The sequence below is a fragment of the Electrona antarctica genome (genome assembly GCF_951216825.1).
Source record: "Electrona antarctica genome assembly, chromosome: 9".
Classification (NCBI taxonomy): Eukaryota; Metazoa; Chordata; class Actinopteri; order Myctophiformes; family Myctophidae; genus Electrona; species Electrona antarctica.
In genome coordinates this window covers 7,962,581-7,986,855 of record NC_136790.1, presented here as the reverse complement: position 1 = coordinate 7,986,855, position 24,275 = coordinate 7,962,581, and the positions used below count along the sequence as shown (strand labels likewise).

Sequence of the window (24,275 nt, the reverse complement as noted above, 5' to 3'; positions counted from 1 at the left end):
TTTCTACTCACGGATGATCCTTTAGATCCAGGAATACCGTCAGTACCAGGGTTACCCTGCAGGAAGAGAAGGAGGTAAAGTGAGTCAATGCAATGCTCCAAAACTAACAACCTCGCTCAGATTCATTCATTTGGTAGTCTATCATTAGAGATGATACTGGATGGTCATAAAGGTCCATGGAGTTTAGAGGGCCAGTCAAGTGCATCAGAAGTAGTATACAACTGGGGACTGTCCTTCACTGATGTGTATGGGACTCATTTTTAGTCTTTACTCTTCAACAATTCTCTTAAAACAATTCATGATTATGCCCAACGTTAACATTATTCACTCACTGTGTACAGTTACAGCTACGACTAAATCTATGTGGATAGCACAAATGAAAGGGCAAAATATTGTTGGTTGCTATGGAATATCCCATCTGCAATGGTCTTTACAGTAACATCACTAAGATTATGTGCCTTCTATCATTAAAACATGTCTTACAATTTGTTACAAAGTATCTTTACTCACAGATGCGCCGGAAGGTCCAGGTGATCCTGGGGTACCAGACTCTCCTCGGGGTCCTTGTGCACCCTCAGGGCCGCGAGCACCGGTAGGGCCAGCTTCTCCCTGGTGAAGGAGGTTCAAGGTTCAACGTTAAGTACACATTGTCTTGTGTACAGGTACATACGAGTAAAACTCATTGTTGACAATGCAGCAGACTTCATTCAGACAATGCAGCAGCATAGATAACAGCAAACACAGCACACAAAGGGATAGAATAAAGAGTGAAAAAAGAACAAACAAAGAGTAGAAAGAGTATCATATGTACATGTGCATGTTTTCCCTGTAGTAGCAAAGTTAGGTGAACTTTGTGTGAACAACTTCACAGTAGACTATGTTCCATATATACAACAAATATAGTTTAGAAAGGTGTAATTCGCGCATAATAGTACAAGCAGAGGGCGAAGGTGTGAGGGAGGGAGGGGGTGTAGCTTTTTCCTTTTCCCTGTTTCGCTCTGGTTCTTGCAGTCGCTGTACCGCACTGTTGTGACGAAAAGAGAGTTGAGCCAGAAGGCAAAGCTCTCTGTCTACCAAGCAATCTTCGTTCCTACTCTCACCTATGGTCATGAAGTGTGGGTCATGACCGAAAGAATAAGGTCGGGAATACAAGCGGCCGAAATGAGTTTTCTTCGACGGCATCTCCCTTAGAGATAGGGTGAGAAGTTCAGTCACACGAGAGAGACTCGGAGTAGAGTTGCTGCTTCTTTGCCTGGAAAGGAGCCAGCTTAGGTGGTTCGGGCAACTGGTTAGGATGCCTCTCGGGCGTCTCCCTAGGGAGGTCCTCGAGGCACGTCCCCCGGGGCAGACCAAGGCGCAGTTGGAGGAAACACATCGTCACACTGGCCTTGGAACGTCTCGGGATCCCCCAGGAGGAGAAAGCTCTCGCCAGAACATGATTTACTATTCTGTCCTTATCGGGTCGCAACTCAAACGGGGCTGAGTCGGTTAAGCGAACCCTGCAACGCTCGACACGGCAACTCGCTTGCTTTAGCTCGCTCAGGTGTCTCACGTGGCTCAAGTTCGCTTGAGATGGCGGGCCTCCGTCGTGGTCTAGTCCATAGAGAATAAATATATTTAGGTCTAGTCCGAAGTTGTTGGAGGTGAGAGGCCGAGAGGCGAGAGGCACTTCCACATTGGCCACAGAAGCGGGGCGTGGTTATAAGCACTACAGACTGGGCAAATCACAGCACGCCTTTTCCGGGTCTCGTCAGAATCATCACTTCTTCCTCAGTGACATCCCTTCCTCCTCGGTGACATCACTTCCAAGTCCCGGAAAAGGCGCGCTGTGATTGGCCAGTAGTCACTTTGAGTGGCATCGTGCCGGGCCTCCATAAGATACTTGTCGCTCCAACTGCAGCGGCGAATGAGGCGTCTACGTTTCTATGTCTATGAGTGGGATGAGAGTATGTATGCATGGCCATCTATCAATCATCTATCTGTGAAGAGTTCTAATCGGTTCTCTTTCATGATTTGGAGACCTCGGCGCAACGACAGCCTCTACAGACTGTGAGCATATTCTTCATGGTTTTCATTTTTATCGTTTCGTTTTATGTTTGGTTTTTGAGTGGTGCACACCGCTCCAATGACTGGCCGTGTGTGTCTCTATGTCTCTGTCTGTCTGTCCGTTTAAACAGCTGCAATACCGCTGGGTGACTTAAAGTGGCACTGTTGAGCAGCCTACAGGGCCATTAACACTGAGCACTATAACTATAACAATACAAGTATAATAAAAGTGTAACTATAACAAGCTCTATACCTATAACAATAAAAGTACAACTATAACAATACAGTACAGTACAGTACAGTACAGTACAGTACAGTACAGTACAGTACAGTACAGTACAGTACAGTACAGTACAGTACAGTACAGTACAGTTAGGGTTGCACCGCTCAGTTCACACGGGTGCTTATTTATTGTGTATTGTGTCATTTTGTATGTGATATTATGGACCTTAAGTCTGAAATAAAGATTGAATTGCAATAATATGTAAAAGAAAATTGCAATCTCTGTGACAACTCTAGGGGCCGCAGTCGGAATTCAAAGATGAGGAATAATGCATTGAATGCATGCATCGTCTACTTCCTGATTGGTTAGTCATTTGCCGTTGGGAAATGTTTGACCAATGACAAAGCTTCTAGGAAAATCTTTGAATGCAGACTAGAGGTGTCACAGAGACTACATTTTTGGGAGCGTTTAAACCATTGCTGGCTGTCTAAAAGAAAAAGGAAAACAAATATTATTATTATTATTAAATATATTATTGCTTATAGCAAAAATACATGTACATTTTTTATAGATGGTATAGGGTCATCAGAATTGGTCAGAATTTTATTGAAAGGATAGCCCCTTGAGATGTAGCATCTCATTTTAGAGGGGGTCCCGTACACAGGTAAAAAACATTACAACATCGTGATTTATTTTATAGACTTTCATCCCGTCGTTCCTATTTTGGACATTCCAGGTGAAATGATGCCAATACGTTTGTACTTTAATTCAAGTACATTTTGAATTCCAGACTAATACTTGTAACTACTTGTATTAGTCTGGAAGTACATATTGCAGTACTGATACGTTTTTGGCTTTTCTGCCTTTATTGATAGTATCAAGTGAAGATAGACAGGAAAGAGGGAGAGAGGGATGGGGAGAGACATGCAGCAAAGGTCGTCATGAACGGCCTTTGCTGCGACGCGCCGTCAGGCCAGAGCCTATATGTGGCATGCGCCTGGACCACTCGGCCAGCAGGCGCCCCAGTACTGATACTTTTACTTAAGTAAAAACGTTGTGTACTTTTTCCACCGCTGGCTAGACAAAAACACTGCCCTGCAGGCCCTGCTCAATAGATCAAAGTATCAGATTAACAGACTCACGTACGCAGGCACGCAGGCAAGCACGCACGCACACGCCCACACACACGCACGCATGCACGCACGCACACACACACACACACACACACACACACACACACACACACACACGCACACGCGCACACACACACACACACACACACACACACACACACACACACACACACACACACACACACACACACACACACACACACACACTCTCATCTATATGCACGCACACGTGTTAAAACATGCACAGATGTATGCTGCGTAGTGCGTACCATAAACACACATTCATACATGGTGTGTGGGCACACACACTTTGGCATCTTGAGCCTGCAGTGATTAAGGCGTCATTTAAAAGAGGCTGTATTTTGTAAACACAGCCGCGAGCGACTCCCAGGTTTTATTCCTCATTTATTATCCCATTGGTGAATGAGAAGAAAGCAAAAACCACCAGCAACAGCCCCCCCGGGCATGGAGCTGGCTCTGTCTGCCATAGACATAGCACATCCAGAGAGAGAGAGAGAGAGAGAGAGAGAGAGAGAGAGAGAGAGCGAGAGAGCGAGAGAGAGAGAGAGAGAGAATAACTTTCCACACACACAGGAGGCTTAGAGCACTTTTCAATGCCATCTTCTCTAGTTTCACTAATGGCCGACAGATTTATACCTGAATGCGGTGTTGTCATGCACCAAAGAATAACAGATCTACAAGCTCACAGCACGCTGCAGCGTGACAGGTTGTGAGCTTGTAGCTTGCCTATTTTCCATATATACTGAGCACTGTGCATTCTGATCACATCATGGGACGCAGTGGTGGAAAGTAACTAAGTACATTTACTTTACTGTACTTGTGTACAATTATGAGGTACTTGTATTTGTACTTTACTGTACTTTTCAATTTCCAATACTTTCAGTTTCACTCAACTACATCTCGGATGATCTAAAACACACTTTGGTTACCAGTTACTTTGTAGATTTTGATTATTATTACAAAACATACATTAACCACTTCAGCCCTATGTACATTTCGGACATTTGAAAATAGCCGATCTACAAGCTCACAATGCGCATTGTGAGCTTGTAGGTCGGCGGACATTCCTGCACAACAATACTTTCCTTTCGGTAATTTAAGTACATTTTGATGTCAACACTTTTGTACTTTTACTCAAGCCAATTTTGAATTCCGTACTTTTCCTTGTAACGGAGTAGTTCTATGTCGCAGTATTGATACTTGTACTCAAGTAGAAACTTTGAGTACTTTTTCCCCACCACTGACAAGATGTCAACAAAGAGCCCAATTCTTCTGCTATCTGTTGGCTGATAGCAGATAGCAGATCTACAAGCTCACAATGCGTCGCATTGCGACGCATTGTGAGCTTGTAGATCGGCTATTGAAGTGGTCCAAACATGCACAGGACTATTATACAGCGGCCGGTCAGCTGTGTTCATTATACATCAAAGAGAGACACAAAATAGACGGGAAGAAAAGAAAGGCTCATGGCACACACACACACACACACACACACACACACACACACACACACACAATACACACACACAATACACACACACAATACACACAATAAACACAGGCCAGGGATATCGAGAGAGAGAGAGACACAGAAAGAGAGAGAGATAGAGAGAGACAGAGAGAGAGAGAGAGACACAGAAAGAGAGAGAGGTCTCACATACCTTGGTTCCAGGAGAGCCAGGGAAGCCAGGGGCTCCAGCAGGACCCACGGGGCCCTGAAGACAAAAGAAAAAACGAGGACAGGACAGGCTGTCAATCTCACTGCTGACAGAAACTCCCCTTCCTCATGACACTACTAATCACTACTTCCTGGGGCTAAAAAATAACTTATGTAATAACAACAGGGAGGGGGCGTTGGGGGGGCTATAGTACAGTGTAAGTAGGTAAGGTGGAGAGGGGGGTGTGTGTGTGGGGGGGGGGGGGGGGGGGGGGGTATGCATGGGCGAATGAAGAGGAAAGCAGCGTGACAGAGAGGTGGGGAAACAGTGGGTGGGAACAGAACATTCACAGTGGTGGAAAGTAACTATGTACTTAAATCTACTTAAGTACTGCACTTGAGTACAAATGTTGAGGTATTTGTACTTTACTGGAGCGTTTCCGAGATGTTTTTCCTATGTACTCCACTACATCTCAGAGGCACTTTTACTCCACTACAATTATATGAAAACTTTAGTGACTATAGTCACTTTGTAGATTTTGATTATTATTACGAAACACATTGACAACTTCAGCATTATAAATACATTTCGGTCATTTGGAAATAGCCGATCTATAAGCTCACAATTCGTCGTGATGCGCAACGCATTGTGAGATGGTAAGATATTTTCAAAAGATTGTTATATACATTTTGAGGTATTTGTACTTTATTTGTGTAATTCCAATTTCCAATACTTTTACTTCTACTCCACTAACATCTCAGAGACAAATATTGTACTTTTACTCCACTACAATTATTTGACAACTTTAGTTACTACTAGTTACTTTGTAGATTAGAAAACATTATAACCACTTGGCCTACATTACGGCCATTTGGGTTGATGTTATGGGAGGATTGATGAGAGGATGCTGGAAACAGGGTGAGGCAAGTGGAACAGAGGATGACAGAAAAGAGTTGTGGTGAAGGAATGGTGGTGGTGTGGTGTGTGTGTGTGTGTGTGGGGGGGGGGGGGGGATAACTGGAGATGATTCTAGGATTTCTAGGATTTCTAAAGCCAAATTTGTACTCCATCGCACAACGGTGTTGCACGCCGAAAATAGCCGATGTACAGTACAAGCTCACAAACTTGTAGGTCAGCTATTTTCGTAAGTCAAGAGTTCATACTTACAGGGGGACCAGCAGGGCCGGACAGACCGTCGTTTCCTCTCGCACCCTGGACATTAGAAACACATTGCAACGTCAGCACAGGGTAGAGAAACAGCTTTGCAAATAGGTTCTTTCTGTAGGAGATTCAGTTTGAGCTTCATTCAGCAGCTGGCACTAGCTGGCTGCTCAGTGGAACACAGGGGGGGATTTGTTAGGGGTGACATTAAAAAATATGTTTTTCACACTTTTAGACCATATCCGTGGTCATTATATGGGCATACCTAACAATAGATGCCAAAACAATGGGAAAATGTCCATCTTTGTGTACTATATATATTTTTTTGTTTAATATTTTGTAACCCATTTTTCACCCCTGTGTCAATTATCTAATGTGATCCTGGGCTCTACACACCCTCCGCCAACCTAGTCCCCATATATGGGGGACATGGGGAGAGCAACGGACTTGAACTCATGCTTCCTTCATGCCTGATTGTCCAAGTCGCTCCTTTACACCTGACAGGGGGGAGTTTCCCTGGTTGGACGTAGCGCGTGGAAGGAACACGTTATTCCAACCAGTTCCTTTCCCCTCCATCAGGCCAGGGGGAGGCAGTTTAGAGACCAGGATTACTGCATGTTTTTTGTGAGGGTACCTACCCTAGGGGACACGGAGAGAACATGCGAACTCCACACAGAAAGGCCCTTTCGCCAACCCCGCCTCGGGTATGGGCACTGATGACGCGGAGGAAGAAACACGCCGCCAGCACCCACAGCATCCCGATCGGGAATCGAACCCAGGACCTTCTAGCTGTGAGGCAACAGCACTACCAACTGTGCCACCGTGCCCCTGTGTACTATTTTTATATCAAAAGTCTAGTGTCATGCTGAAATCTTAAAACCCTTTTATCTCAGATTATTTTCTCAGGTTGAGGTTTTGGCACCTCATAACTAAAGCTTCGCTGGCTCGCCGTTACAATATTAACATTTCGGGTGATCGCGGCTAAAATTAGCCTGGCCGATTTCACTTCCGGTTCAGGGGTCGTGAATTTGGGGGTCTTCAAAATAAAACTTCCGTCCCGGAAAAGACGACGGCAGTAGCTAAACGCAGTGAGAATCAGTTCTGGCAGTAAATGAATGGTATTAATACGATGCATTATGCTCTAACTGTAACAAAGCACAGTATCAGTATGTGTAAGCGTCTAGCTGTCTGTGTGGAGGGAACAGGATAGAAAGAAACAAGGTACTCACGGCAGATCCAGAAGGTCCGGGACGGCCTCTCTCTCCAGGCAGACCACGAGGTCCCTGTGTGTGGACACAAGGAATGATTAGCTCTGTGCAAACTAATGTATAGGAAAGATTTTATTCTTTAAGATCATTTAAGTCCGCCATCGAGAGCGGGGACGTGATTCTATGGGACACCGAAACTGTGTATGCAGGAGGACAGAAGTTATTTGTCTGATGGCAGCATGTCTCCAAAGGTTCTGATTGCTTTTGCATGATACTAGGCAAAGAACCTGTCTTTTATCTCCACTATTGTTGGAGGTCAGAAGATATGTTTTCCTCCCATTCCATTCTATTTGTCTGATGGCAGCATGTCTCCAAAAGTTATGATTGCCTTTGAAACTTTGTGGAAAGTTTGATCATGGGGCAAGGAAGAATTGACTAACGTTTCATAGCGTTTGGCCAAAGGGGTGTGCGGCGAGGAGCATGGCTTCTAACAAAACAATGCATAACTTTGAATAACTTTGAAACAGATTCCTGTAAAACTATGAAACTGTGCCCACTGCCTATCATCAGCAGATGTTGGAGGAAAATCCTACATTAGCTGTCCGGTCAAAATAAACGGTGGTGATGTTTTGGGGCCACTGAACATTTATAGTGCCGATTGAACTATGTGACAACAACTTGATAACTGCATAGCATAGACATATAGCATGTACAGTACAGCATACACTGTACTATTGAATGTAATCGTTAACGCTGTCTGGTGAGTATCTGTGGGGTGGTGAGTGGGGGCATTGGTGTAAAAGAGCAATCTACACTGCATAAATAAACGTTTGTTTAAAACAAAATCAAATACAAAGTAAGATGACTCAAATCTCAGACCTGTGTGACATGAGTGTAATTTTATCATAGATGTCAAATGTAATCAAAGGACTGTATTAGTGGGTTGAAATGAAGTTAGTTGTGACGTTTGCTAGTGTTATAATGTCCAGATAAACTCACCATTGGTCCGTTAGCGCCATTGTCTCCGGGGGCACCAGACTCACCCTAAAGAAAAATCAAAATCCTGTTTTTTTAACGACAGCAGACAGACATTCTGTTCTAATATGGAAATGATTACTAAGAAATGTAGTTTGCCTAGTCTACCAAGTAGGCTAATAATCAGAATCATAATAATGATCATTAGTTATTTATGGCAATGCATACAATCACAATGCGCTACTGTGTAAGTGTATCTTAACCACTTAAGCCCTATTTCCAACCTTTTTTGTAGGAAAATAGCGAAAGAAAAGCTGTTCTACAAGCTCACAGTGTGTTTTAAATCACCTTTTGATGCCATGTTTAAAGTGGTCAACATTGACGTTGATCAAAATAACAATTCTTCTACATTATCTAATTGTGTAGACTTCTTGTAAATTAAGTAATGCAGATGTTTTACAATACTTTTAACTTTTGAGAGCGTAAAATAAAACCAAATGGTGTTAAAGATCATCTATATGGGTCCAATTTTTTACCAACTCTTCCATCATTTAGCTAGCTGGAGACCACCTGGAACCCCTTCAAGGACCACTGGTTGAAAACCACTGTTGTAAATCATACAGAGGAGAGAGACGTTGGCTCGTTGAGGAACAGGAAAGGCGTTAAAAGAGATCGAGTACAGAGAGAGAACTGTACCTTGGAGCCAGCAGCTCCGGTCTCTCCCTTTGTACCATCAAGACCTGGATAACCCTAGAGACAGAGACAGGACAAGACCGTGTCACTTCACAGACAGACAGGAGCCCAAGAATACAAGCTGTTTATAATGTGTGACAACATGCAACAAATCAGTTATTGATGCGCAGTAAAACTCCAGAGTGTTAAATGTTTTAATTGGTTCTATGTTTCACTCTGTACTGTGATGCAGACACTGTAGTGTGTCCGCCCCAATTTACAATTGAGGTATTTAGCAGATGCTCTTAATCCAGAGCGATTTACAGTAAGCGAGAACAATACACGGTAATACATCAAATGCATAGAAACAGTCATCGAGAATCATAAGCAAGCTAAGAGCCTAATATCTGTCTAACAGTAGATATCTGTGCAGTGACGCTATGACTATATATATAACAGAGTGCTACGTGCTACGTCGACATAAAAAGCTAAATTCTAAATCTAATGAAATGCTAATCTAATCAAAATCCATCCCACTTACTCTGTGTCCCTTGATGCCGGGCAGGCCAGGAGTTCCTGGGAATCCACGAGCTCCCTTTTATGAGAGAGGAAAGATAGCAGGAAAGAAGATTTAAGTCTCCCCCACCGCACCATGACTAGACTGCAAACACGACTACAGAAAGCCCCACTACGGTATAATATGCAAGAGAATGGAATGCAAGCTGATATATAATGACTTGAGTAATTTCTTGTTTATTGTTTAACCTTTAAAGCGAGTTCTTCTTAGAGCCTGGCCATTGTGAAATAATACCCTCACTCACATGAGGCCTTTTAGACAAGAGAACAATTGATTGCAATTCAAACTGAGGAAACACAGACATCATATTTCTGTAGACTAGTGGTTCAAATCTGTTCTGGACAAGGGCCCACTTGAAAATCTCTAAAGTGTTTGTGGCCCACTTAAAACACAGCTGCTGTGTTAAGTGGTCAGATGGGAAACTTGACCAAAACTCATGTCCTAGGCGTCAAAAAACTAAACAAACTGATGTGACTCTCTGCCTTGAGTGTTATTGGACATTATTTAAGAATAACAACGGGAGGAAAAAAGTTAAAACTGTGCAATCATAATAAATCGTAACAATAGGAAATCTTACCTGAGGTCCAGTTGGTCCACGCTCACCAGACTTGCCAGGCTTACCAGCCTCACCCTGTAAATGCAATTGGAATGTGTTATTTCAATGTTTGATATTTGATACAGACAATACAGAAACATGTTAAACAAGAAATGAATCTGTTGAATCTATTCCATATCCATGTGCTGTATGTCTATCTACTGTATATGTTGAGCCCCCTAGTGGAGACAGTGTGACATATCAAGTCTGCTGCCATCCAGTGGCTAAAAGTGGGTATTGCATTTAAGCTTTCCAAGTTCAAGACATTTATCACACACTCAAGCCTGATTTATACTTCATGGTACGACAGTGTTACACTTCCAAAAATAGACAATCTACAAACTCACAAGACTTTGCATCCGCTATGTGATGTGAGCTTGAAAATCAACTGTTTTCAGTGCGTGACAACGTCATAATATGACCAAGGCATTATCCAGAGCGACTTGAAAGTGTGAGATCAGCATAGATGGCATGAGCCATGATGATAGTCAACAAATGATAGCATACATGGTCAAGTACGTAGAGTGCAAAGTAATTGTAGGACGTCAGCTAAACATCAACATAGCACCTGTCTAAATAACATCCATATAACATTCTCTAGTGGTGGAAAGTAACTTAGTACATTTACTTAAGCAGTTTGAGTATTTCCAATTTACAATACTATTACTTCTATTCCACTACATCTCAGATCCAAATGTTGGACTTTTAACTCCACTACATTTATTTGACAGCTTTAGTTACTACACTTTGTAGATTTACCCACTTCGGCCCCTATATACATTTTTGGTAAATTTGAAAATAGCCGATCTACTTGCAGATCGGCTATTTTCATACATTTTTATACATTTGAAAACTTGAAATTAGACAAGAAAGTACATTTACTCAAGTACTGTACTTACAGTAAGTACAATTTTGAGGTACTTTTACTTTACTGGAGTATTTCCACTTTTTCAACGTTTTACTTCTACTCCACTACATTTCGAAACCAAATATTGTACTTCTACTCTGCTACTATTTATTTGAAAACTTTAGTTACTACCCGTAGTTACTTTGCAGATTTTGGTTATGATTACAAAATATATATTAGAACATTAGGCCATTTGAAAATAGCCCATCTACAAGCTCACAATGTATCGCATTGCGATGCATTGTGAGCTTGTAGATCAGCTATTTTCAAAAGATTTGTATACATCCGAAATTTTTTGAAATGGGACTATTCTGTACAATGAGTACATTGACTTTTGGCACTTTAAGTACATTTTGATGCCAATACTTTTGTACTTTTCCTCAAGTACATTTTGAAATCCTGACTTTTACTTGTAACGGAGTAGTTCTACATTGCAGTATCGATACTTTTACACTAAAGAATATGTCTGCGACTGCGACACACAAAGGCGACAGTGACAAATAAGCTTGATGATTATATAATATATATAGATGTGTCGGCGACAGCAGGATACTTACATCATCTCCAGGTTTTCCAGCAGGCCCAGGGGGACCGCGAGGACCCATGGGTCCCTGTTAGGGGAGAAAACAAAGAAAAAGAGACAAAACCAGCAGAGGTGAGATGCAGTTGCCATTCAAAACCAATAGGGGGCAACATAACATAGTATACATACAACAATATATAGTGCCTGTAGTGATTTAGAGCAGTGGTTCCCAAACCTTTTAGCCCGTGACCCAAAAGAGAGATTTGATGTCTCCCCGGGACCCAAACTAGTGAAGATAGCAGATCTACAAGCTCACAACGCGACGCTTCACGCCGCATTGTGAGCTTGTAGATCGGCTAGTTTATCTTCTAATTTATGGAATTTCTTTGATTTTTCTTTGATTTCTTTGTGAAATTATTGGGGGAAAAAAAATCTTTGTATTTGTTTTTAATTCATGAAAAACAAAATGCTTTTTTCGGGGGGAATGTTTTTTTGGAAATAATAACAATTAAAAACTAAATGTAGGAAACCAAAAAATATAGGGACCCAAAACAATTTGTCCACGACCCACAAATGGGTCCCAACCCACTGTTTGGGAAACAGAGCATGTGGTTACAATAGTATTCTCTGCTGCATTATATAAACACCCCTGGGCAGAAAACAATAGGCTACTGAAAGAGATGCCAAATGAGGTTCATTATGCCCACAGGTATTTCTAATAATAATTAGATTGTTCAAGCAACCTGCGCTTTGAGTATGAACTTCCTCCAACACTGACAGAAAACAATTAGTGGTTTTCTCATGGCCAATTTTGTGTGGGATCCGTTTGTGGAAAATCTTGCCAGCGGCATAGTCATTTGCAACAATTTAGAGCTTAAAAAAAACTCTGCTCTTATGAAAACATGATCTCTTTAAACCGTAGGATTCTTCACCCAAAGAATGAGAACAGGGAAGTAATTAATCAAAGGATTCTGGTGATGAATCTGGGAGAATTCTGAGCCTTTTGATACGACTATATTTCTATGATAAGTCAGAATCAGTTTTAGATGCTGATTTACCGCACAGGTTCGATTAAGTTTTGAATGGGGGGGAAAATGTGTCCTTCTCATATTAACTTAAACCCAATTTTCAAACTGACTTAAAACACTTTGATTAAAAGTAGCACAAAAACATAACAGATCTACAAGCTAAAAATGTAGCACATTGCAACGTGTTGTGAGATTGCAGATCTGCTATTTTTGCTACGCTTGCGCGACACACTCCTATTGAATAATTCACTAGGGGCACCCGGTTTTATGACCGGAAAGGCTAAGCTGGTCATTCATCAACATTCCGCTATCATGAAACACTTGGACAAAATAACAAAATAACAAATACCAAAATACTAATTTGCGCCCCTACCAAGGCGCGCCAGGACCTTTTTTTTTTGGTCTGGCAACAGGATTGATTTTAATCACATTTAATGATGTGCTCAAACATTTTGTTGTCTGGGGCGGAAGGTTAGCGGAGTCGAAGCACATCAGAGAGACTGAGAGTCTGATGCGTGGCTGGACTCCACAGGAGCAGATTAACACAGTGGTTGGGAGACCCTTAACCCATTCTGTACGGGAAGTCGGGAACCCCTTTTGGTGTTTTAAACATTATGTTATAATTTAGCTATTGAAAAATAGCAGATCTACAAGCTCATAGCGCGCCACCGAGTGGCGCGCTACGAGCTTGTAGGTCTGCTATTTTTGAAAAATGGCACAAATCATTGAATATATATTATTTCAGAACGTTTGTAACTCAAATCTTTGCTTCTGAGGGGTTCCTGGAACAACATATTTTCAGATGGGGTTCTTGACATGAAATATTGAGCACCACCGATACAGAAACATCTTTCAGAAAATCAGGCCTAAATGGGTTAACCCATTTATGACCCGAGGACCCGGTTCTACAAAATGTCCTCTAAATCAGTGCTTTTCAACCCTTTTCCTATCAAGGCCCATTATTTATTCTAGCCTCTCAGACCCAAAACTAAAGAATATGTACACATGTCCATACTGTATTGATGTTGGTATACCATTAGGAGAGATAACAGGCAAACGTTGATCAAAATAACAATTCTTCTACATTCTCTAATTGTGTAGACTTCTTGTAAATTAACTTAAGAAGAACCTATGTTTCTAATATCAGTGGGTGCTCAAACGTTTTCATGTCAAGGACCCTAAAAATGATCCGTGTTTGGCCTCCGACCCCCATCTGGAAATATGTGGTTCCAGAGAATAGAATATGGATAGAATATATATTCAAAGATTTGCACACGTTTTCACGATTTTTCAAAAATAGCAGATCTGCAAGCTATGAGCTTGTAGATCTGCTATTTTTCAATAGCTGAAGTATAAAATAATGGTTTAAAACCATGATTGTGATCGTTATTGTTATCGTGCTTGGTGCATGTGAACGATCCCCACGATTTTTGAAACTATATTCCTCTAGTCAAAGTGCCTTGGCTAATCAACAATAGAATACTTTTGTTGATTACAGGAATGTAACCTAGTATTTCTACTCCGAGTTACTGCAAGAGTACTTCTTCCACCACCGGCTTTAACAGACAGGGAGCTTTGGAAAGGAAGGGACGTGCAGTTGTTTAAAGAAGGCTAGATAGCGTTGAGGAGGCAAATAATAGGAACAGAACGATGAAGAGCGTTGTTGTCTCTGCATGATTCTAACAAACTGCGGTTCAGATCATTGAATAGTGTTGATAGGCTCCAACCGTTGGTAATATAGGCACTAACAATGAAACATGTCACGTCATGATATTCAGTTTGTTTGAACAGTGCAGAGAGCCCTTTAGGGTGCTGTTTCTCAACCAGTTTTAGGGTCTGCGGACCACTTGTGGTCCATGGCATAGTTGCAGGTGGTCCATGGGAAAATGTTTTAAAATGTAACATGGAGTGCGGGGAAGAAAAGCTTGAAATGAAACAATGACTGATAAACTTAGTTGTGCACGGTCTCACGCACCAAAAATAGCTGATCTCTACAAGCACAATGGTCATTGAAGATGAGCTATTTCCCGTGCAAGACACTGGTGCACAACTAAGCATACGTCCAGCCTCAAATTCTGTCCCCGAATTTTGCGGCGCAGAATGGCAGACCTCCCATTCACTTACTACAGCCACTCCCTTTATACTGGCGTCCTCACATTTTTGTCTTCACCTTTTATCCCCATTACTATCATTATTAGTTAGAAGAAAATCACACCCGTGTGAACTGAGTGGTGCAAGGTATTATATAGCCTGATCAGCTGTGGTCTGACGTAATGTCAGTGACCATAGTAACCATGCTAATTTTTTTGGTACAAACACGGGTACACGGGTACAAAGCCAGTTGTTGGAGTGGTTTACACCACTCAAAAATAGAATTGACAGTGTTATGTCAAAAAAACAAATATTGAAAACTGCTTTAGGGGGAAATTCTCTCTAGAGTCGAGGGGGGTTGGAGGTCTGTCTGAGAAGGGTCTGATTAAAGATAGGAAGCCAGCTGTTGCTGGGGGCTGGGGGCTGGGGGGGGGGGGTCTGTGGGCAAACACAAAAAGCTAGATGGACCTGGGGACGTCTCATAAGAAAACAGGTAAAAGAAGGAACGTATAAGCAGGTCTGCATAGGCTTGCAGATGGAATGTTGAGGTGAAGATGAGAAGTCCTATAAACAGGGTTGAGGAGGTAAACAGTAAACCCAGCTTTAGGCTATAATCCTAATCTCCCTCAGCCAACATGGGGGATTGATTCCCTTTTTGGAGGAATGGTGGAGATATTTTAGTTTCCCACCACGTGAGAGACCCCGGTATAAATGTAGAAATGGGTCAGTGAAAGTACACTGGGGCAGTGGTGTAAATAAGTACTCAAGTACTGCAATTAAGTGCAATTCTGAGGTAGCCTATGTACTTTATTTGAGTATTTCCAATTTCCAATACTTTTACTTCTACTCCACTAACATCTCAGAGGCAAACTCCGCTACAATTATTTGAAAACTTTAGTTACTCGTTACTTTGTAGATTTTGATTATTATTACAAAACATACATTAACCACTTCAGCCCCATGTACATTCCGGCCAATTGAAAATAGCAGATCTACAAACTGGCAATGCATTGTGAGCTTGTGGATCTGCTATTTTTAAAAGATTTTTATTTTAGACATTTCACCACATTTGAAAACGTGTTAAACGGGACATTCTGCACAATGAGTACTTTCTACTTTGATACTTTAAGTACATTTTGATGCCAATACTTTTGTACATTTACTCGAGTACAGCAGGGGCAGTAAACATACAGTGGGGGCAGTAAAAGTACAGCCGGGGCAGTAAAAGTACAGCCGGGGGAGTAAAAGTACACTGGGGTTGGGGGGTTACTTACAGATTGTCCAGGTTCTCCGGCCTCTCCGGGGTTGCCTTGGAAACCCTGTGGTCCCTGAGATAGAGAGATAGGAGAGAGATTAAAGAAATGTCTGGTGACAATAACATGTATAATGTATAGAGATAGCAGAGAGATAAAGGAAATGTCTGGTGACAATAACATGTATAATGTATAGAGATAGCAGAGAGATAAAGGAAATGTCTGGTGACAGAGCGCGTCAGAGCGTGGTCAGAAGAATGTTTTCTATGGGCCCGGGCGGCTAGTGGAGCGGTCCTAGGTGCTAAGCCTGACAGCGTATCGTATAAAAAAAGTTTTCTATGGTGACAATATTCAACATGTATAATGTATATTGTATAGGGTTGATTTTAACATTTTATAGCTAACTTTTAAAGCTCTTAACACGTTTACTGCACTTCATATGGTTGAACCCTATGTACCATTAGAAAACAAGAAGTACAAGTTTGAGGTATTTGTACTTTACTTATGTCAAGTATGTCAAATTTCTGTACTTTTACTTCTACTCCACTACATTTCAGAGGCAAATATTGTACTTTTACTCCACTACAATTATTTGACAACTGTAGTTACTAGTTACTTTGTAGATTTAGATTATTATTACAAAACTTACATTAACCACTTCAGCACTATACACATTTCGGCCAATTGAAAATAGCCGATCTACAAGCTCACAATGTGTCGCATTGTGAGCTTGTAGATCTGCTAATTTCAATAAATTTGAAATTGGACATTCCGTATAATGAGTACTACTTTTGGTACTTTAAGTACATTTTGATGCCAATACTTACTCGAGTACATTTTGAATTCCAGAATTTTACTTGTAACGGAGTACTTCTGCATTGCAGTATTGATACTTTTACTTAAGTAAAACAATTGAGTACTTTGTTTCCCAAATAATCCTTACATAGGAGACCACAAAGCATATTTCATCAGCATTGTGTGTATCTATTTTTACATCTGTAAAGTACGTAGTGTAGTATTTCAGCCTCCTGTAACACATCGCTTGCACACAGAATGTTACGCAGTCACACCTCGCCTCCCAGAGGTAAGGTAAATAATACGGTAACATAAAATGACAGTCAGGAGGATATACGGTACAATCAACCCCTTCGAATTGAAAACCATCCAAAGGTAACCGACAGAGGTAAAGGAAGGCTCGGTTTGTGTGATTATATAGCGCATCAAGTCGCAACAAGTCAAACTGGCATTGCCTAGATGTTTTAATAGCTTCACTCTGGAGGGCTGCGAGGTTCTGGAGCTTATAGCTGAGTTGCAGAGTGGAGAAGAAAGGGCGGGGGGTATTACGGGGGTGGGGGGCATTAGGGGGGTGGGGGCGAGGGGGGGGCGTCCCCTTCATGAAAGCTAAATTGTCAGGTGGTGCGCGTCTGCGTTCGCAGCAGCACTTAGGAAAAAGCCCCGCAGCGTGCAGCTGGAGACGAAGGTATTCTCCTGTGTGCCAACCTTCCAACGCACACTGTGGGGGCATACAGTACACAGCTGTACAGTAGTACTATCTGTATGTGTGCGTGTACAGTATACAGCTGTACAGTAGTACTATCTGTATGTGTGCGTGTACAGTATACAGCTGTACAGTAGTACTATCTGTATGTGTGCGTGCCGTGTACTCACTCGTGTACACACACACACACACACCTCTCTATCAGCTTTGTCATGGTTCATCTTTGTTACAGCGTGAGAAGCGGGGGCCTTTAGTCCAGTGTTGATTTTGACAGCAAATTTAGATTTAGCTTTAGTCGTAGTCATTTGAATACATTTTCATTTAGTTTTCGTCACATTTTAGTCACCTGAAATGTTTTAGTCGACTAAAATATCATAAGATTTTAGTCGACTAAATCTCCAGTTGATTTAGTTGACTAAATTGTGTTTTGTCAGGCCTTGACGTCGTCGTAATGGCAGATTGTACACTTTCGTCGCATGCTCTACAAGCTCACAATGTGTTGCACAATGTGTTTGAGCTTGTAGATCGGCTATTTTCAGAATGCAACCTAGCATAAAACTGTATCTCTTCTGCACTAGTCCCTCCCAATTTTTTTGTTGACGAAATTGTCAACATAGTCATAGTTTTAGTCATCATAGCTTAGTTTTTAGTGTATTTTTATTTTGTCTTCACCCGTGAAAAAGGGTAGTCGACGAACATTTTTCGTCTTAGTTTTGGTTGACGAAATCAACACTGCTTTAGTCACTGACAACAGCCATTTGCCCCCCCCCCCCGCCTCTAGCTGCGGTGCTAAGTAACGTCCATGGCTACGGGTGTGTGGTGTCTTGCCTGGCGTGTACTCGTTTGTGTCGGTCGGTTGTGTTGTGTTTGACAGTGTGTAAAGGGGTACTTACAGGTGATCCAGAAGGTCCAGGTGGTCCTCGTGGACCCATAGGGCCCTATGGGGGGAGGAGGAGGGGGGGAGGGGTAGGCAGAGGGGGTGGCAGGGGGTGGGGGGGTAGACGAAATACATGACGTTAGGTAATGACAAACTTCACCAGGTCAAAAATAGGTTCTAACCTACACACACACATATACACATAAACACAGGTACACTCAGTCAGCAGTGGCAGAGAACTCATTGTAGGGAAGCTCAGATCTCTTACTTTTACTCCCCCCCCCCCCCCCCCCCCCCCCCCCCCCCGTTTTGCCCTAAAGCTACAGAAATCTCAACAGCCCTTGCTTGCCCTGTCAGTTCCATAAATCGTTTAGAAATTCCACAGCGGCTTTCAGACTCTCTCAATCTCTCTCTCTATCTCTCTCTCTCTCTCTCTCTCTCTCTTTCTTAGCCTTTTCATCATCTTTGTCGTTCCACCCCTCTTTCTCTTTCTCTCTCTCCCTGCCGTGCATTTCGGCAGTGCATAGGTCACCCGCATTAGCCTTGTATCCTTATGTGGAGTGCTTGAACTCTACACGACTTCCCTAAAATAGTTATCATCCACTGTCACCTGGACAGGAAAACAAGCACATCTGTTCACCTTCCAAAAATAGGTGTATTAAAAAAGAAAAAAAAAGAAAAGCAAAAGTAACTAACCAAAAAAAGCCAGTCTGGTCTTAATGTTGTGTCTGTTAGATAGTCATGAATAGACCTTTTATCTCAAAGGGGCGCACAGTTACTTCTGCCTAATCCTCTCTTCTCTGACTGAACATTCATCTGAGATGTGAGAGCTTCTGACTGGAATCACATATCAAAGAAAATGTCCCTTCAACTCCAATGCATCATTAACTCGGCAAGACCAAATTACATTCTGGGAAGGTGATGAGCCAAATCCCTCTCTCTCTCTCTCTCTCTCTTGGCTCTCTCTCGCTCTCCAACTCTCTTTAACTCTCTCTCACATGCACACACAAATGGAAAATAAATGGACATGCAATTAACTGTAACAATGGACAGTGGACTTGTATCGATAAAGTTTCTCAAAAGTCCTATTTCCCCTCATGAACAGATGCTTGTATTTGGCTTCCATGCGACGGGGCTCACTCCTGGGATTTAAGAAAAATAAGAAGTAGGAAAAAAAAGACATATTCCTTTCAATGTGCTGCTTTTTTATAAACATCACTTTCAGCCTTCTGATTATATTTAAGAAATGTGGGGCGGTAGCCAAAGAAAATGGCGAAACACAGCAGTGCATAGTGCTCCTCTCTCTCGGGAAGGGAATGAAAGTCATCTTTTCAGCGGGTGGGTGTGTGGGAGGCTTCCACCGCAATGGGTATACAGTCTTATCAATGGGGCTTTATATCCTCAGGACTGTTTATGTGCATGTGTGTGTTTGGGGATACGTGTATATGTGTTTATAATGTGTGTCTGCACGTGTCACGTGTGCGCTTGTGTGCTTCCAGCCAGCCTCTCGGTGAGAGTGCTGATTGACTGTCTGGTATGCATGCAGGTGTGTGTGGTGGGGGGGATTATGGGTCTGGAGTGGACATAGTGGGGTGGTTTGTGACTTTGGACTTTGTGTGCTTCAGACGTCAGTGCAGTCAATATGATGTATTATTTATATTTCCTCTGCTTCTTTTCCGCCATTAGCCGCGGCGACGGTCAAACCAAATGAACGCCGGCTTCACAGTGAGGGCCCAGCGATGTGGCTGCATGGGGAGCACTCAGAGATGGACGAGGCAGATGGGACAGCCGAGTGCTGCTCTTAGGGTCTAAAAGAGCAAACGCCACGGACTGCTGCAAACCACGGGGATCTGATATACTCCAGTACTCCAAAAACCCCACCCCTCCCCTCCTGGCGTCTCCAACGCCAAGCCGCGGCCGTGTCTAGTCCAAACCAAAATAGCTCCCAGTGTGCTCCTCAATCCAACACGGGGCAGTCTTGTCATGCCAGCAGGCGGGCTGGCAGAATAGCAGGGTGGCTTTTTGTGGGTTTGATAGAATAACAAAAAGGTCGACGGCTGTTTCCTCGATTAAAAAGAAAGCCACCCCCTCTGTTCTCCACGGGAGGTGTTTGGTGTTTCCATCAGAACCCACGGCTGTGTTTTCTCTTCCTCAACACTAGGAGGCAGAGCCTTCCCCCCCGACAGTGTCTTCCACAAAACCATAAAATCAGAGAGAAAGGTCAACAAAAACCAAAGAGCCACGACGGCGTGGAAGTTGCAGATGGAATGAAAACTCCGTAGCTCGTCGAGACGGATAATATCTCACTGGTGTAATTTGCCGTTCGTTAATTCCTAGAAGCGAAGCTTGCTCTTCCATCCTAGTGTTAGGAAAGGTATGTATCTCTCCTTCCCGGGTGTTGGAAAAAAACAATCACATCTGTCCCATCAGGTCCTCCAGTTTGGCCCATGGATTAAAGCAAAAATAAAATCACGACTGAAAAGATGTTGCTGTTGTTTTCTGGAATAAAGATAACTAATAACTGAAAATAGGCTTTATACAAGCTTGTAGATAGCCTATTTTTCGGTGCAGGACACACTTCTATAGAAGACTTCTATGGAATCCAAAATGACCGAAATCGGTTGTGGCGACTGAGAACGTTTTAATCCATGAGTTTGGCGTCCAGAGCACTGTGAATGGAACAGCCGTAGGGTCCCAGCTGAACACTGTAAAATGGAACAGCAGTAGGGTCCCAGCGGAACACTGTAAAATGGAACAGCAGTAGGGTCCCAGCGGAACACTGTAAAATGGAACAGCAGTAGGGTCCCAGCGGAACACTGTAAAATGGAACAGCAGTAGGGTCCCAGCGGAACACTGTAAAATGGAACAGCAGTAGGGTCCCAGCGGAACACTGTAAAATGGAACAGCAGTAGGGTCCCAGCGGAACACTGTAAAATGGAACAGCAGTAGGGTCCCAGCAGAACACTGTAAAATGGAACAGCAGTAGGGTCCCAGCGGAACACTGTAAAATGGAACAGCAGTAGGGTCTCATCATCATGGGGCTCTCTCTCTCTCACCATTGGTCCTTGCATCACTCCCATCTGCGCGCCGCCGGACTTCTCGTCGAATCCACCCGCCATCTGAGCAGCAAAGTTCTGAAAAGAGAGGAGGAAACGTTATCTGTCTGTGGTAATACTAATAGTAATCATACCAGCAATAATACCAGCAATAATAATAATAATAATAATAATAATAATAATACTATAGGTCTTTGAGGTATTTAAGTTAACCCATTAAGACCTTGAAAGCATCTGTGTCACCGTAGCTTTTAATCACTTGAAACTTTAGCTTCAGCATTTTCATGAAAAATCGTGAAAATGTGTGAAAAATCTTTGAATATATATTATTTCACGGCGAACATTTTTAACTCCAAATACATTTCATTCTGGGGATCCTTGACATGAAACATGGGTTTTTCAGAAAACTGTCAGGATTTAGAATAATCTGGTCTCAATGGGCTAAATAACTCGCAACGACAACAACAACAACAACAACAACAACAACAACAACAACAACAACTACTACTACTACTACTATCCTTAGCAAAAGAGCTTTAGATTTGTATATGAGCAAGTGGTTATAGCCCTTCAAAGATTAAGGCCTTGGTGTCTTGCGATGAGAAAATAACGCAATTCTAAGGTTGGTTGCCAATTTAGTACGTTTAGTACGTAAACAAACACAAACAAAGTTGATTCAGACAATATAGAACATCACCAAAAGTCGTACTGTTGTATTTTTTACTAAAGATGTTAACTTCCTGTTGATTTTGCCATTTTGATTAGGGAGAAAACCCGGACTGGATCCGTGGATCCGGATCCAGATCTTCACATAGTAAAATCAACAGGAAGTCAACATTTTTTATTAAAAAAATGGTGATGTTCCATATTATCTGAATCAACTTTGTTTTGTTTGTTTACGTATTTAAAGAGTGACTTTGAGAGCTGTTTCAGCGTACAATGTAACTCAATGAGGAGCATATTTTTAATTATACATTTCTAATCACTGGAGCAATTATTTTTGATTTCACATTTGGAAAGGTAACTCATCATGGAAAGGTAACTACACAACCCAAACCGCTGCAAAAGTGGTCTTGCACTTTAATTACAATTTTTAGGGATTTGCCCTTGACTTAAGTGTTTCCAATTACCAATACTTCTACTCCACTGCATCTCAGATCCAAATATTGTAATTTTACTCCACTACAATGATCTGAAAACTTTAGTTATTTTGTAGATTTTGATTATTATTACAAAACCCACTTCAGCCCTATATACATTCTGCACAATGACTACTTTATTACATTTTGATGTCAATACTTGTGTACTTTTACTGAAGTACATTTTGAATATTACATATTCTATATCGCAGTATTGGTACTTTTACTTAAGTAAGAATTGTGAGTACTTTTTCCACCACTGACTGTTTGTCAACAGTAATACAGGGCAGATAGAGGAGGTATGTGAACTGGTCTCCCTCTCTCCTTCACAAAGGACCTTCTTGTCTTGCCCTCCCCTCCCCACCTCCTCTCTCCTTTTCTCTCACAAAGAATGAGAAGCATTCTATCTATTCTTCACCGCGTTGTCTTTCTGACCCCCCCCCCCCCCCCCCCCCCCCCCCAGCGCCGGCACAATTCCTTCCCATCTTTTGTGCTCTCATTTTCGCTCTGACATTTTGTCTCGCTCCCGTCGGCCAGTCAATCTGAAGCCATTCTCAGCCTCGGATCAGAATTCCGCCTAATATCAACCCCCATGTCTGCAGTCGACCCCCCCCCCCCCCCCCCCCCCCCCCTCCTCGTCATGACTGGTATAGGATACTTACTCCTCCAAGGCCAGGGGGTCCGTGGGGTCCTGGAGGTCCAGGGGGGCCAGGGTTTCCGGGGGTGCCAGGCTCGCCATCTCGGCCACGGGGGCCATGTCCTCCCTGGGAGAGAGAGAGAGAGAGAGAGAGAGAGAGAGAAAGACGACGCGTTTGTTTGTTAGAAACATGATGATCAACTGCATTCATCCAGCCAGAGTGAAACAATCCCATTTTGGTAAAACGTACCTTATCCCCCATTGTGGGCTAAATGCAAATGAAAGGAACACGTTGTACATAATGGCCTGACTGTGAGGTTCCAATGAATTGGTGCTCAATTAGATCACATGTGGGACTTTATTATGTCATGTGAACACAAAGTTAAAATAATAATAAAATAAAAATAATAATTTCATTAGGTCATTGGTAATACTTTAGAACTGTCATAGCTAAAGAATACCTGAACAATTTATGTACCAAGTAAATTGCTGGGTTGCCTATATATGCAGTTGTTTTATCTGTTTTTTGCTTATTATTGCTTAGCTGCATAGCCTAACTTCCTCCCCCCCTTTTTTAAATTAATATACCCTACAATTTCTTAGCTACACTGAGACACATGTTGAATAAACATGGAACAAGATTAAGATGAAAACAATCATTGCATCACTGTATCATCGCTGGCAGACACTTCCACCCTGTCTGGCAGATACACTGTGACTGGCAGGTACTGTGAAAAGGTTCCTAATACCCAAATGAACGCTGTCCAAACAACGCTGGCATTCTACACCGGCGAGCTTGGCGAGGCCTCACTGACCTGCTGGCGACAGCAAGGAATCTGTCATGATGATGAACGCTGTTGATTCTTTTGAACCCTAACTCAATTTTTGAGGTTTTGGATTACCTATATAGCATAAGTCAATGCTATAGACTAGAGCACCGAAGTCTGACGTCAATATCGGTAGAGGGGGCAATGTACGGGTTCATGTACTTTTTATT

General features: G+C 42.4%; 1 protein-coding gene across 1 annotated transcript in view; it reads right to left on the bottom strand.

The window, feature by feature from the left end:
- Positions 1–24,275, bottom strand: part of col2a1b (collagen, type II, alpha 1b) — a 78,795-nt gene that overhangs the window by 42,320 nt on the left and 12,200 nt on the right. The window contains exons 7-20 of the mRNA XM_079510849.1: positions 23,304–23,405; positions 21,503–21,580; positions 18,463–18,507; positions 16,093–16,146; positions 11,734–11,787; positions 10,252–10,305; positions 9,639–9,692; positions 9,122–9,175; positions 8,450–8,494; positions 7,472–7,525; positions 6,249–6,293; positions 5,085–5,138; positions 511–609; positions 12–56 (exon numbers count right to left, since the gene is read on the bottom strand). Coding sequence (XP_079366975.1) covers positions 12–56; positions 511–609; positions 5,085–5,138; positions 6,249–6,293; positions 7,472–7,525; positions 8,450–8,494; positions 9,122–9,175; positions 9,639–9,692; positions 10,252–10,305; positions 11,734–11,787; positions 16,093–16,146; positions 18,463–18,507; positions 21,503–21,580; positions 23,304–23,405 — 837 coding nt within the window. The remainder of the gene's footprint in view (positions 1–11; positions 57–510; positions 610–5,084; positions 5,139–6,248; positions 6,294–7,471; positions 7,526–8,449; positions 8,495–9,121; positions 9,176–9,638; positions 9,693–10,251; positions 10,306–11,733; positions 11,788–16,092; positions 16,147–18,462; positions 18,508–21,502; positions 21,581–23,303; positions 23,406–24,275) is intronic.